Source organism: Cebus imitator, unplaced genomic scaffold (genome assembly GCF_001604975.1).
Source record: "Cebus imitator isolate Cc_AM_T3 unplaced genomic scaffold, Cebus_imitator-1.0 Scaffold365, whole genome shotgun sequence".
NCBI classification, from domain to species: Eukaryota; Metazoa; Chordata; class Mammalia; order Primates; family Cebidae; genus Cebus; species Cebus imitator.
In genome coordinates this window covers 798,067-813,100 of record NW_016107680.1, presented here as the reverse complement: position 1 = coordinate 813,100, position 15,034 = coordinate 798,067, and the positions used below count along the sequence as shown (strand labels likewise).

At 43.7% G+C, this 15,034-nt stretch overlaps 1 protein-coding gene across 5 annotated transcripts in view; it reads left to right on the top strand.

Moving 5' to 3' along the window:
- Nucleotides 1–5,887, top strand: part of ACSL1 (acyl-CoA synthetase long chain family member 1) — a 72,120-nt gene extending 66,233 nt beyond the window's left edge. For all 5 annotated transcript variants that reach the window (XM_017506903.2, XM_017506906.1, XM_017506905.1 and 2 more), the window contains 4 exons: nt 1,285–1,428; nt 3,565–3,666; nt 3,781–3,852; nt 4,223–5,887. In XM_017506903.2, the coding sequence (XP_017362392.1) occupies nt 1,285–1,428; nt 3,565–3,666; nt 3,781–3,852; nt 4,223–4,363 (459 nt within the window). In that variant the 3' untranslated portion in view covers nt 4,364–5,887. The remainder of the gene's footprint in view (nt 1–1,284; nt 1,429–3,564; nt 3,667–3,780; nt 3,853–4,222) is intronic.
- Nucleotides 5,888–15,034: the final 9,147 nt, after the last annotated feature.

Here is a 15,034-nt window from a genome sequence, read left to right as displayed (position 1 = left end):
GACTACAAAGAGAGAATGGCTTTTTAAAATATCCATACTGAGTCATGATGTTGAGCCCTCAGTTAAATAAGATATGGGGGAAGTTGTGGTAGTCTCCTAGGAATGTAGGATGGGCAAGCATTTGGGAATGAATGTGTTTCTTAGGTTTGTCATCTCATTAAAAATAAGGTGTTGCACAGATCAGATGAACTCCTTGAATTTAGCTGAATTTAGTCTCAGAATCATTTACTGTAGAGAAATTCTAAAGAGTCCATCTTAGGAATGAGAAGCTTGTACAAGAAGCCTCACCTGCCCCATCTGTTGGTTTAACCAGTTACCTGCTGTTTTTAAGTTATTACTAGACTGATTGCAAACACTAAAATGACACATGTAATTTTTATTGTTGTGTATTGGCAGATTCTTGTAGATTTTAGGTGCTTACTTCTCTGGAATATGTATTGATTAGAAAAATGCCTCCCAAAATTACTTCAGATTTTGAAATACCCAAGCTATTTAAATAAAGCTAAATTAAGTCCCCCTCTTCAGGTTCAAGAGAGATTAAATGTCAGTTCTAATTCTACTGTGGTGCTCACAAATACATCCCATAGTCTCTCTGGACCTTGGTTTGCTTTTTCTGAAAATGGAGAACTAGTGTGGGAGAAGAGAACCTTAGACGCTTTCCCGCAGGTGACTTACGGAGCCATGAGAATGGCCCTGGGGTGGGGATGGGGGTGAAAGTGGGACTAGGGTTTTCCTCACGGTACCACTGGGATGTGGCTGGTCTGGTCCAGAGATACTAGAGCACTTCCACAGTTGACTGACTCTTCCCAAAGGGCCAAGAGCACCCCTCTGGATATCAAGGAAGAAAACGGGAATTTGGCCTTTGTATAGGAAACATCTCTTGAACTCTTACTCTGTGCAGAGCACTTTGGAGGGAGGAGTCTGTGTTCCTGCTATTAAGGAACTTGACTCACTTGGTGAGCCAGATGTGTATGCACGTAATTCAGACAGGAGGCTAAATGAGTGAGCAAATCCTTGCTAGTGCTGACCAGTCAGTGGTGCCAAGCGGTGACGCTGAATGAGTCCTTCTCTATCTCTGCACTTGGCTGAATAGCTTGGGACAAGTTCCTCAGTCTCTCTAAGCCTTAGTTTCCCGCTCTGTAAAATGGAATCATAACTGACCTCTGTGGGGTGTTATTAGAATTAATCAATAGTGTGCATTAAATACTTTTCACTGTGTTGGGATCCATCCTGGTTGGAAACCAGCCATCAGGCATTCATAGCCCCCTCCCTTCTGATCAACAGAATGGCACCTTGAAGATTATTGACAGGAAAAAGCACATATTTAAGCTGGCACAAGGAGAGTACATAGCACCTGAAAAGATTGAAAATATCTACCTGCGAAGTGAGCCTGTTGCTCAGGTGTTTGTCCACGGAGAAAGCTTGCAGGTATGTGCTTTCCAGGTCATGAACACTGCTGCATAGACATTGCCAGGGCCTGGTACTCCAGGGGCTTTAAAAATGTGATTGGAAGTTTGAGATGCCTATAAATTGGCCTTCGTGTCTAATATGCTAAAATATCATTGACCTGTTACTAGTTTTTGCTGCTTGGCATTTCCTACTTGGAAAAATTTGTTCTCTTGAATTTCCACATTTTTATTTTACCTAGAGAGGTCTGATGTACCAAGGGAGGTTGGATAAGCACACTAAGTGGGGTGGGTAATATCTGTTTCTAATTATGAAAGAAAATATTGACATGGATTATAAGAAAGTTTAAAATTTTCAAACATGTTGAACCCAGCCTGTTTATGATATGCTTTGTAATTTTTGACCGAATGGTGGTTGTGAACCAAGAATACTCAAAGTTGAAAATCAAAATCAGTATCTCAGTGAAATATGTATGGTATTTGCCAAAATGTTGGACAGATGATGCCAAGGAAGAGAGGATCTGGTTAAATTTTAGAAGGATATATATATATATATATATCTCTCCTTTTTTTTTTGAGGTGGAGTGGATTGCAGTGGCTTACTGCAACCTCCACCTCCTGAGTTCAAGCAGTTCTTTGCCTTAGCCTCCTGAGTAGCTGGGATTACAGGCGCCTGCCACCATGCCCGGCTAATGTTTTGTATTTTTAGTAGAAACAGAGTTTTACCGTCTTGGCCAGGCTGGTCTTGAACTTTTGACCTTGTGATCCACCCACCTCAGCCTACCAAAGTGCTGGGATTACAGGCGTGAGCCACCACACCCAGCCAGATGGATATTTTCTTTTAAGAGAATGCACTTTTTTTTCTTTGAGATTGTACCTATTTTTCTTTGTTCTAGAATATTCTCATTCTTTTGATTTTAATTTTATTGTTACTAGATTATAAAGTATGGGATATGAGTTTATTTTAATAAAAATGAATCTATATAAAATTTATTATTTATTTATTTATAAAGATGGGGTTTCACCATGATGGCCAGGCTGGTCTTGAACTCCTGACCTCACGTGATCCACCCACCTCGGCCTCCCAAAGTGCTAGGATTACAGGCGTGAGCCACCGCGCCCGGCCAAAATTTATTCATTTTCTTAGAGATAGGGTCTCACTCTGTTGTTCAGGCTGGAGTGCAGTGGCACAATCATAGCTTACTACAGCTTCAGACTCCTGGGTTTAAGGGGATCCTCATACCTCAGCCTCCCAAGTAGCTGGGATTACAGGTGTAAACTACCATTTTTAAATTTTTTGTAGAAATAGAATTTCTATAATTCTTTAAATTTTTTTATTTTTAAATTTTTTGTAGAAATAGATTTTTAAATTTTTAAATTTTTTGTAGAAATAGAATCTCACTATGTTGCCCAGGCTGGTCTCAAACTCCTGGCCTCAAGTGATCCTCCTGCCTTGGCTTCCTAAAGTGCTAGGATTACAGGCATGAGCCAGGCTCCCATTTTTCCTGTTTTTTAAAGCAGTTATCTTTTATCCATCACCTTGTTTATTTGGCCCTGCTTTTAAAAAATAAGTATACAAAACTAAATACAAATTAGAAATTTGTTAGATTTTTATTTCCAGTGTTTTTTTAAAAAAAACATTGTCGCTGCACACTGTGGCTCATGCCTGTAATCCCAGCACTTTGGGAGGCTGAGGTGGGTGGATCACCTGAGGTCAGGAGTTCAAGACTGGCCTCATCAACATGGAGAAACCCCATCCCTACTAAAAAATACAAAATTAGCTGGATGTGGTGGCGCACACCTGTAGTCCCAGCTACTCGGGAGGCTGAGGCAGGAGAATTGCTTGAACCCAGGAGGCGGAGGTTGCAGTGAGCCGAGATCACGCCATTGCACTCCAGCCTGGGCGGTAAGAATGAAACTCTTATCTCAAAAATAATAATAATAATTGCAAAATTTCTGATGCCATCCACATTTTAGAGCCAGGAGTTCTTAAGTTGGGTTCAGTGAACTCCTGGGGGAGGAGAGTAGTGTGTTCTGAAGAGATGAGTCATAACTTTCATCATATTCTCCCAGGGGTCCATAAGACAGAAAAATAAAGAGCCACTCTTTTAGAGCATTTGGATCAAGCTATGTAATAACTTGCTTATCTGTGTTAAAGGCATTTCTCATTGCAATTGTGGTACCAGATACCGAGACATTATGTTCCTGGGCCCGAAAGAGAGGATTTGATGGGTCCTTTGAGGAATTGTGCAGAAATAAGGTAAGGTTCTGAAGGGTCCAGTCTGTCCTCATCTTAACTTGGTGTTAAATGTACCTGTAGATATTCCGGGACTTCCAACAGAGGAAGTAATTTATTTTTCCTGCACCCCATTAGGATGTCAAAAAAGCTATCCTTGAAGACATGGTGAGACTTGGGAAGGATTCTGGTCTAAAACCATTTGAACAGGTATGACCTTCATCTGAGTGCATGAATTCTTTTAAAACAAATTTTCCACTTGAGGATTTTTTACAGGTAGATTATATAAGCGTATGGGGTGACCTAAGGACATACATGAGGAATAAAAAACGGAGTGGTTTGACAGGGGAAAGGGTGTTAAATCAAGAGCATGTGTTCTCTTTTCCTGGACATGAGAATATGATCTTGAATCCTATCCTAAGAATAGGATGCCCGTCCTTTGTTGAGGAAGTACAGCGTGGCTGAAATGAGAGGGTGGACTGGATGGCCAGAGGGTGTTGATCCTCTCCCAGGCCGACATGCTTTTTAGACTGGTGGCCTGTGTCCTCTTTTCTCCTTCAACTGCCTTGTTTATTGGCAGGTCAAAGGCATCGCACTGCACCCTGAATTGTTTTCTGTCGACAATGGCCTTCTGACTCCAACACTGAAGGCGAAAAGGCCAGAGCTGCGGAACTATTTCAGGTCGCAGATAGATGAACTTTATTCCACTATCAAGGTTTAGTGTGAGGAAGAAAGCTCAGAGGAAATGGCACAGCTCCACAATCTCTTCTGCTGATGGCCTTCATATTGGTAATTTTGAATACAGCAAGTGTAGGAAAGGAAGCATTTGTGTTTGACTTGTCTATTTGGGGTTCTTCTCATAGGAATGTTAGAGGAAACAGAACACTGCCTTACAGTCACCTCATGTTGCAGACCATGTTTATGGTAATACACACTTTCCAAAATGAGCCTTAAAAATTGTAAAGGGTAAACTATAAATGTGCTCAGTTATTTGAGACTTCCTCAGTTAAAAAGGTGGGTTTTAAATCTTCTGTCTCCCTGTTTTTCTAACCAAGCGGTTAGGACTTTGCTATCTCTGAGATGTCTGCTACTTGCTGCAAATTCTGCAGCCTTCTGCTGCTCTGAAGAGTACGGTGCACTGGAGGGAAGTGTGCCCTTTAAAAATAAGAACCACTGTCCTGGTGGTCCTCACAAGCGGACCAGAGGTTTTTTTAAAATCCCTGCTACTGTTCCTTCTCACAGGCACTCACAAAACCCTTCTGATTCATAAGGGTTATGAAATTCATGTTATTCTCCAGTCCCTGTGGTTTCTGTTGGAGCATGAGGTTTCCAGTAAGCAGAAGGGCAGATCCAGCTGAGAACCATGCAGATATGGAGCCTCTGGCAAATGGGTGCTCATCGGAGCGCATGGATTCTCATTCATGGCAGAATGCTTTTGGACTCTGTTCTGCAGGCCTGATTCCCCTGCTCCATCCTTTTTCAGGGGTTATTTAAAAATCTGCCTTAGATTCTACAGTGAAGACAAGCATTTCAAGAAAGAGTTACCTGGATCAGTCATGCTCAACTGTGACGCCTGAATAACTGTCTGCTTTATCTTCACTGAACCACTCACTCTGTGTAATGGCCAACGGATTTTTAATGTGGTTTTCATATCAAAAGATCACGTTGGGATTAACTTGCCTTTTTCCCCCCAAAAAAAAACTCTCAGGCAAGCATTTCTTTAAAGATATTAAGGGAGTAAAATATACTTGGGTACTTATTGAAATGGACAATAATAAACAAATGTTCTTATAATGCTACCTGATTTCTATGAAATGTGTTTGACAAGCCAAAATTCTAAGATGTAGAAATCTGGAAAGTTCATTTCCTGGGATTAACTTCTCAAGGGATTTTTTTAAGTTAATTTGGGAAATTAACAGCATTTCACTTTATTGTGAGTCTTTGCCACATTTGACTGAATTAAGCTGTCATTTGTACATTTAAAACAGCTGTTTTGGGGTATGTGAGAGTACATGTATTATATACAAGCACAACAGGGCTTGCACTAAAGAATTGTCATTGTAATAACACTATTTGGTAGCCTAACTTCATATATGTATTCTTAATTGCACAAAAAGTCAGTAATTTGTCACCTTGGGGTTTTGAATGTTTGCTTTAAGTGTTAGCTATTTCTATGTTTTTAATAAACCAAAACAGAATTTCCAAAAACAATGAAGGAAACCAAAATAAATATTTCTGCATTTCAGGTGAGTGAAGCATCTTTTGTAATGTCATGCTTAATATTTGGAACAGCCTGTAATGCGCACAAAGAGCAAAAATGGCCCTCGGCCTGGAATCCTTCCCAGTTGTCTCCTTTTCTTCTTAGGTCACTCTCTTCTAACTCAGCTGTCCTCAGACACTAGCCTCCCACCAGGTTGTGTGGGGCAAAAGTCCTAACTGGTTGTGGAGAAGAAAGTCACAGTGTGGATAACAGAGAAGGTCCTAAAAACGCAGCTTCCTTGCTGGAAAATATGTTTCAGCCAACACCGGCTGAAACTGGTGATCCTGTGGTGGATTTAGTTCTATGATTGTAGTTTAGCAGTTTTAGTCATTCTCTTACTGTAGAACTATTTTAGATATCACTTTATAGCAGCCAACTTTTTCTTGTTTCTTTTCCTCTATCTCTACCCTATTCCTTCTGTTACTATTTTAAAGATTTTCTTTTCCACAGGTATTAATGAATCCACCCCCCAATTTCTTCTAAGCCTCTTGTGTTTAAATCTAGTTTCCTCTCTTACATTCTGTGTTTGGTGTGATGATGTGCGCATCAAGCCCTGTGCAGATACCTTCTGTGGTAGAGCTTCTAGTCCATTCTTCCACTTTTATTAAGATCTTTATCTTAGCTGGGGCAGTGCCGTGCACCTGTAGTCACAGCTACATGGGAGGCTGAGGCAGGAGGATCCCTTGAGCCCAGGATGCGTCCAGCCTGCCTCTTAAAAGAATTGTTTTAAATGCAGATCTTTCTCATGTCTTTTCTCAGCTTACCTTCCTCCTCTTCGCTCCTGATGAACGGTGAGGTCCTTAAGACCTTGCCTTTCTTCCCGCTCCCTTAGCACCGAACATGGGGCTTAGAAACTAATAGATGTTCATTAAATAAACCTTTGAACAAATACTTGAAATTGTGAACAAAGCTCCTATTGCAATGAGGTTGATAATAAACACCAGGCTGTTTTAAAATCATGGCGAAATACACATGAAGTTAGCATTGTCACCATTTTTCAGTGTACAGTTCAGTGGCATTCTGGACATCCATGCTGCTGTGTGTCATCAGTACCATCCGGCTGCAGAAGCTTTTCATCTTGCCAGACTGTACCCGTTAAATGACAACTCCCCGTCCTCCCTCCCACTAAACTCCTGGCAGCCACCACTTATTTTCTGTTTCTATTAAATTGATTACTCTAGGTATCTCATAGAAGTGGAATCATACATGAAATCATACTTTTGTGACTGGCTTATTTCACTCAGCATAATGTCCGCAAGGCTCATCCATGTTGTAGCATGTCAGAATTTCCTTCCTTTACAAGGCTGAATAATGTTCCATTGTCTGTATAGGCCACGTTTTATTTATCCCCTCATCCGTCGATACACACTTGTTCTTACCCTCTGGCTGTTGTGAATAATGCTGCTGTGAACACTAATGTACATTTCGGTTGGAGTCCCTGCTTTCAGTTCTTTTGTGCATACACCCTGAGGTAGAATTGCTGCATCATATGGTAATTGTTTAAATTTTTTTTTGAGAAAATGCCGTATTGTTTTCCACACCAACTATATCATTTTACATTTCCACCAGGAATGCCGGAGGGTTCCAGTTTCTCCACATCCTCACTAACACCTGTTTTCTGTTATTTTCAGTAGTGGCCGTCCTAATGAGTGTGCAGTGTTGTGTCATGATGGTTTGGATTTGCATTTCCCTGATGAGCAGTAACGTTGAGCGTCTTTTCACATACTTGATTACCGTTGGGTCTGTCTTCTTTGGAGAAATGTCTATTCAAATCCTCTGCCCATTTTTAAAAACTGAGTTGCTTGGGGGTTTTATGTTATTGAGCTGTAGGAGTTCTGTACATATTCTAGATACTAATCCCTAAACACTATTTTTAATTCGGAATTTTCACTGCCCTGCTTGGGTTCAGTGCCTCCTCAGCAGCACTAGAAATGTGATGGTGCTTCTTCCCAAAAATCAAAACCAACTCAAAAGCCCGGTGGTCTCTCTCCAGGCAGAACAGAAAAGAAAAAATATGATTGATTCCAAATGGTGGTTTGCCTGGCTGTGTGGCAGTCCTTTCTTCCATCCAGGCCCCTGGCATGCTAATACCACTTCTTTCCGGAACTTCCCTGAGAGCTGAAATCTCCAGTAGGGCCTGAATCAGGAGGCCCAGGTGGGGAGGTGGGGGCCTGGCAAGAGCACCCCTGCTCCCCTCAGAGCTCACCAGGGACCCCTCCCAGACCCCAGCTGTGCCATACCCTTATTTTTACATGTAAACTCGGAAAGCAATTTATTTTTAATCTACTTGGCATGTGGTAGTTAAATATTTTTGTCCCACTCCCTATTTGTAGATTATTGAAATAATTAAAATGTGTTGCTGCACACCAGGAATATTTTACATAGATTATCCATTTTATACTTATAAACTTTTGAGCCAAATGCCGCCATTATTCCAGTTTACAGATGACGAAATGGAAGCACACCAGTAATTTCATCAGCGTCATGTCCCTAGACGGAATTAGAGCTAGCCATCTGCCTCCAGAGACTGAGCTCTAAACCTCATGCTGTGGATTGCTGTCCTTCTTGTCTATTTTTGGCACTGAACTTCCTGACAAGACCTGGACTGCTTGGTGCCAACAGTTCTGCCTCCAAGCTTCAGTACAAATGGTTTTGATTCCCATCTAATGGCTTTTCCTTGCCCCAGCAAAGGTTAATGCACCTTCCCAGAGTTTTATTCTGGTTTTATGACTTATCAAAAATGAAATCCCAAATCCATCAAGGACGGAAAGCTTAATAATAAACACCACTCCTGAGGTGCAGTGGCACATGCCTGTAATCCCAGCACTTTGGGAAGCCGAGGCAGGAGGACTGCTTGCCCTCAGGAATTTGAGACCAGGCCGGGCAATACGAGACCTCATCTCTACAGAAAATAAAACAATTAGGCATGGTGGTGTTCACCTGTAGTCCCAGCTACTTGGGAGGCTGAGGTGGGCGGATTCCTTGAGCCCAGGTGGTCAAGGGTACAGTGAGCTATGATCTGCCACTGCACTCCAGCCTGCGTGACAGTACAATAACCTGTCTCAAAAAACAAAAAACATTTTCTGTGTTAGGAAGAAAATATGCATGAGTCACAGATGTTTGGTAGGTTCATGTGATTCCCTAGAACTTCCGAGAATCACCAGCCCATGGAGATAATAGCTACAGGTATTGTGGATTTGCTAACGGGCAGTAGGCTATGCTGAACTCTTTAATTGTGCTCTCATTTAAAACCCCTCTTAGGTGGGTGATCAGTCCATAATGATGTATTTACCATCACCTAAGTGCCAGGCACTCCTGTATGCTGTGGAGGTGCAGCAGTGAGTGCGGCAGACAAGATCCTTGTCCTTGGGAGGCTTACTTCCTCATGGGGAGAGAGAGGCAACTGACAAGAAAATGAATAATGCAGATTGTGATGGATGCTTGGAAGAAAGCAGTTGTATTGACAGTGCCCATTTTTAAGTGCTGTCAGAAAAAGGTCTCTTTGAGGAAGTGACATTTGGGGTGATAACCCAAAGAATGAACAGAAAGCCTTGCAAACCTCTGGCGGAAACATTTTCCAACAAAAAAGTAGTGGGTGCAAAGGCTCTGGGGTGAGAAAAAGCTTGATCTATTCAAGGAACTGAAAGGAAGCCCATGTGTCTAAAGCATCATGAGCAACAGAGAAAGAATGATTTAGGAAAGGGCTAGCTTGAAAAGTGGGGAGGGTTAGAACTGAAGGTTAATGGCAAGATTGGCCATTACTCTTCCAATACAACAGGAGAAGACTTGGCACTGTGGGTTAGATGTAGAGTAGACCCATGGTGTTTGGGGTGGAAAGATTAGGGAACTATCTGGATACTTCTGTTTTTTTCAGTTAAGCATTACCTCCTTGTTATGGATGAGAAATTACTTGGAGGGATCAGCTATTTTGTCCAAGTGCAGATGTCTAGTATGTGGAGCTGGAGTTTCTGACTCCCAGGCCTCTGAGTGCTTGAATCGCCTTTTTGCTGTTCCTTCCCCTCTGATGCAAAGCCCAATGCCTTGAGCTTCCTGAGTGCCTAATTATTGTTGAGTAAGTTTTCTTAAGTTACCAATCCTCAGCTAAACTTTCCATTGTAATTATACCTGTTTGTGGTTCCAGCTTAGTCATGCCATCAGGTAAAGAAAGATAAATGCCAGGGACTCCGGAATTTCCTTTTTATGTCTTCATCTAGTTGCCATCTCCTTTCAAGCAGCCTAGGCAGAAGAGAAGCCTGCCACTCTGTCCCCCATTGGTACACAGCAGGTGGATGAAGAGCAGAAGGTCCCAGTAGCACGAGAACAGGCCAGGGCCATGGCTCAGTTAGACTGGTCAGACCCACAGCATCCCTCCGCTTCCTGAGCCTCCAGCCCCCTCTTATTATGGAAAATGATTGCAGCCCTGAGTCTGACTGGAGGGAACTCTCCTTAGGCTCTCAGGACAGAGACAGTACTTCCGACTCTTGTCAGCAGAGCAGTGTTGGTGCCCAGTGCTGAGAATCCTCTACTCCAGTTTATTCTGGAGCCTGCAGAAGGGACCCCCCAACCCAGTGCCCTATCCTGGCTGACTCTTCACCACTGTACCCTGCAGTAGACACCTCGGGATGTGCTGGTTCAGATTAAACTCACTTCTTTACTCAGCAAGGGTAATTAGGGAAATTTTCCCATCTTATTATTCATATATTTGGCATAAATAGATCTAGAGTTTTCTTTTGGACTCAACTCCTTTGCATGGTTGACTTGCTCAAAAGGTAGAAGTCTTGCTAAAGGAATGTGTTTCTAAGTAGTGTTCTTCAGCTGCAGAGGGATTCTATTCTTGCCCTAAAACAGGATTTTTCATAAACATATTTTGTATGGAAGTTCTTAGTCACTCTCTTCTATTGAGACTTTTATCAGGTAAAGGAAGTGGTTTTGACCATCAAATTTCTCTGACCAAAATTGTCCTTGCTCAATACTGAAGCTGCAGCATTTCCCAAGAACTCCAGGCAGCCTTCCTGCTTTGCATGTGGCCTGTTCAAATTGGAGGGTGAGCAACAGAAGTACCGACTCCAGAGCCAAGCTGCAGGAACAGTGAAGCACCATGCATTGAACGAGCACATGTGAAACCAGTTTGCTCACATTCTGCACCAGGCGGCGTGTGCAGACACACAGCGACTCTGGTTTTGGAGGCTCTTGGGTTCCCACACCCACTGATACTGCTTTCCCCACCCTGCTGTGCTGCCGCCAGCGCCTGGGCCCCACCCGGGCCCAGCTGTCAGTGGGCCACGCATTTGAGAGAAGCTCCAAAGCCACTCCAGGCAGCCTCAGCCACCAGTTCCTGCCACTGCTGTCTCATACTGGCCACCAAATATGGCCACCTCTCTCCCTGCCCCATTCCCACTTAGGGCAGAGGCCCTGTCTTGCCAGGATCATTGCACCAGCCTCTTAGTTGGCCCGCATTGCTGCCTATATTGGTCCCTGCTACCTTACCCATTCTGCAGCAAGATGTGATTCTCCTGCTTCACTGTCCAGAGGCTTCCTATTGTTCTCCTCTGAACTGCTTAATGGAGTGAGGAGGGCTTCTTGACATTGACTGTGCATCCAATCACCTGAGGGTTTTTCTGAGACAGAGTCTTGCTCTATTGCCCAGGCTGGAGTATGTGGTACGATCACAGCTCACTGCAGCCTTGACATCCCAGGCTTAAGGATTCCCCTGCCTTAGCCTCCCAAGTAGCTGGGACCACACATACCCAGCTAATTTGTTGATTTTTTGTAGAAACAGTCTCACCACGTTGCCCAGGCTGATCTCAAACTCCTGAGTTCAAGTGATCCTCCTGCCTCAGCCTCCTAAAGTGCTGGGATTACAGACACGAACCACCTCGTCCAGCCACCTGGGGATCTTAACATGAAGATTCGGATTCAGTAAATCTGCAATTCCGCATTTCTAACAAGCTTCCCTAACACCAGTGCTGCCAGTCTCTGCGCTGCACTTTGAGAAGGGGCTGGAGGGCCCCTGCTTGCCTCCCCGGCATCACCTCTTGCCACTTCCCCAACTCTGTTCCAAAGCACATCCTGCTTTTGCTCACTGCAAAGCCTTTGCACAGACTGGCCTCCCTCCCCAGAGCACACTCTCACCCTGGCCTGGCTGCTCGCACGGGATTGGAGATGGCACTTCCCTTAGAAGCCTTCCCCGAGATTCTCTAAGCCCAGGAAATAAAGAGCATGTTTGTGGCCTGGGTGATAATGATCTTTATGCTCAACGACAAGGTCAAAGGGGTGAGAGATCTGGCCTGTGAGGTGCAGGGCTGCAGCCAGAGGTTTTGTTCTAGAGCAGGCTCTAGAAGGAGGATTCTGCGTCACCTGGGAAGCATGTCTGCCAGCTGCCATCTGCTGACTCCATTCTTGCCTGAGCATAAGGGTTCCTGAGGTCAGGACACTGGCTAAGCAAGGTCAGCCTCCCAGCTGTGTGTATTTTCAGGCCAACCAAAGTCCTGTCAGAGTGAGCAAGTTCATTCCAGAGATGAAAACTTTTCAGAAAGTTCTTTTCCAACCACAGCTTGAGGGAGAGTTATGGACACAAGACTCTACCATAGACATTTTATTTCTTTTCATATTTTTCTTTCCTTATTTCCTTAAAACACTTTTTCTCAGGTTATATACTCACTTGGTTTCTTTTACATCCGATTCAGTTATTAAATTATTTCTTAGGCAGGTTGGAAGTCTGCCACTCCTTGGCTAAAGAAATCCTGAATTTTGCTAGCATGCCCCTGCCAGGATCCCAGCACCAGACTCTCCTGGCCCTTAGGGGAGCTGAGAATGGAATCTGAAGCATGTGACATTGCATGGTCATGATAGACTGGCCAGACCTATTTAGCCATGTGAGCGCAGCTTGGGTAGGAGCAGTGCCAGTTAGGTCTGGAAAAAGTAAAACAACATTAGTTACACAGCAAATAAGTTTAGCAGTGGGTAACAGCACCCAGGAAATGTGGAAAAGCATGTGACATAGGAAGGGATCCAATGTCATTGTGGTTTGCTACAAAAAATCTTTTTGCCCTCTTACTGTAAAAGGCTAGGAGTACTTTCCGGATTTTATTTCCTCTTTCTTTTACTTTTTTTCTTTTTCCTTTTTAATTTTTTTTGCCATGGAACCAATATTTCCTCTTTCTTAAAGGGAATATCCAAGAGAAAGTATCCTCCTCTGCGCCTCAACCCCTGCCCTCCTGGGATGTGTTAAGACCGTTTTGCAGTGTCATAGTTACAGAAGTTGAACAGTGTGTCTGCTTAGCAGATAACAGCTTCATTAAACTCCAAGTTGCATGAGATATTCCTGTGTACTCAACAATTAGAAAGTGCTGTAGGAAATTATCTAAGACAGTGGGAAAATTTGAGACATCAGTTCTTTTCCTCTCCAGCATGGAAAATCATACTCTGCCTTATGAGAAATTGACAGGCATGGACTGGATGAATTGTGGAAGAAAGGGGAGATGGGTTAAGCAAGGGCAGTTAAAATGTCTAGTCTTATTCATCTTCAACTGACTTTCAAGCAATATTTATGTCTGAAAGTGAGGAGCTCTGTGCTCTAATGACATCGCCAAATCTCCAGGCCCTTTCTTCATCTGCCCCCTGGTGGACCCGGTGATGAACAGAAAATTCAGCAGAAAAGCTCCCTAGAGAAAAGCAGAGTCCAGTAAGAAATGACACCCCCTCTGTGTATCAAGGGGCTTCTATATTCTTCTCTTCATAATAATCTTGTAAGATAGAAAATAATATTCTCACTTAAAATCAAACTAATGAGGCCGGGCGTGGTGGCCAACGCCTGTCATCCTGGCACTTTGGGAGGCAGAGGTGGGCGGATCTCTTGAGCCAGGAGTTCAAGACCAGTCTGGGCAACATGGCAAAACCCTGTCTCTATGAAAAATACAAAAATTAGGCTGGATGCAGTGGCTCACGCCTGTAATCCCAGCACTTTGGGAGGCCGAGGCAGGTGGATCACCTGAGGTTGGGAGTTTGAGACCAGCCTGACCAACATGGAGAAACCCTGTCTCTACTAAAAATACAGAATTACTGAAGCATGGTAGCACAAGCGCTTGTAATCCCAGCTACTTGGGAGGCTGAGGCAGGAGAATCACTTGAACCCAGGAGGCAGAGGTTGCCGTGAGCCGAGATTGCTACATTACACCCTAGCCTAGGCAACGAGTGAAACCTATCTCAAAAAAAAAAAAAATTAGCGCGGCCTGGTGGGTGTGCCTGTAGTCCCAGCTACTCGGAAGGCTGGGGCAGAAGGATTGCTTAAGCCCAGGAATTTGAGACTGTAGTGAGCTATGAGGTCACCACAGCACTCCAGCCTGGACAACAAAGAGAGACCCTTGTCTCAACCAATCCATAAATCAATCAAAATCAAACTAGCAATCCCAAAACATGGAACCCATATATACATCGACCCCCACCAGAGGGAAGATGTATTTCCACAGGGAAGTGTCCAGGCCCAAGCACTCAGTATATACCAAGCCTCCCAAATGTTTTGTGGTTCTTTATTTTCTGTAGTTTGTATAATAAAAGCAATAGTTTTTTTCCATCTCCTAAATATGAAAGCATATAATATAACTTAAGGACCCGCCACCTAGGTGTCCTCTGGCATCCTGAGCCTCTGGTCCTCTGGTGCCTCTGAAGTTCCTTGCAGTTGCTCACATTGCTCCAGGTCACCTCTAGGACCTTGACCACACTACCTCTACTCCTGTGTTTTTAGCCCATCCCTCCCAACAAGCATGCTTCACCCCACCCTATCTTCTTAACAGCAGCGAATCCACACAGATCTGCGGCAACCTCAGTTCTTGCTTCCTCAGAAGAGTTTGACTAAGGGGCATAAGGCAGAGTGAGAGACAGAGCCAACTTTCAGAGCCCGAGTTAAAGTTTATTAAAAAGTTTTAGAGCACAAACAAAAGGAAGTAAAGTATACTTGAAAGAGGGCCAAGAGGGGACATAAGAGATTCAAGTGTGCTGTGAGACCTTTGGCTTGGGGTCTTGTATGTTAGCATCCTTTGAGGGAGGGGGTGGTGTTACCTCTCCCCTGATTGTTCCCATGGGGTGGGCTGTCCTGATGTGCTGTGGCCTGCCAGCACTTGGGAGGGGCCGCAA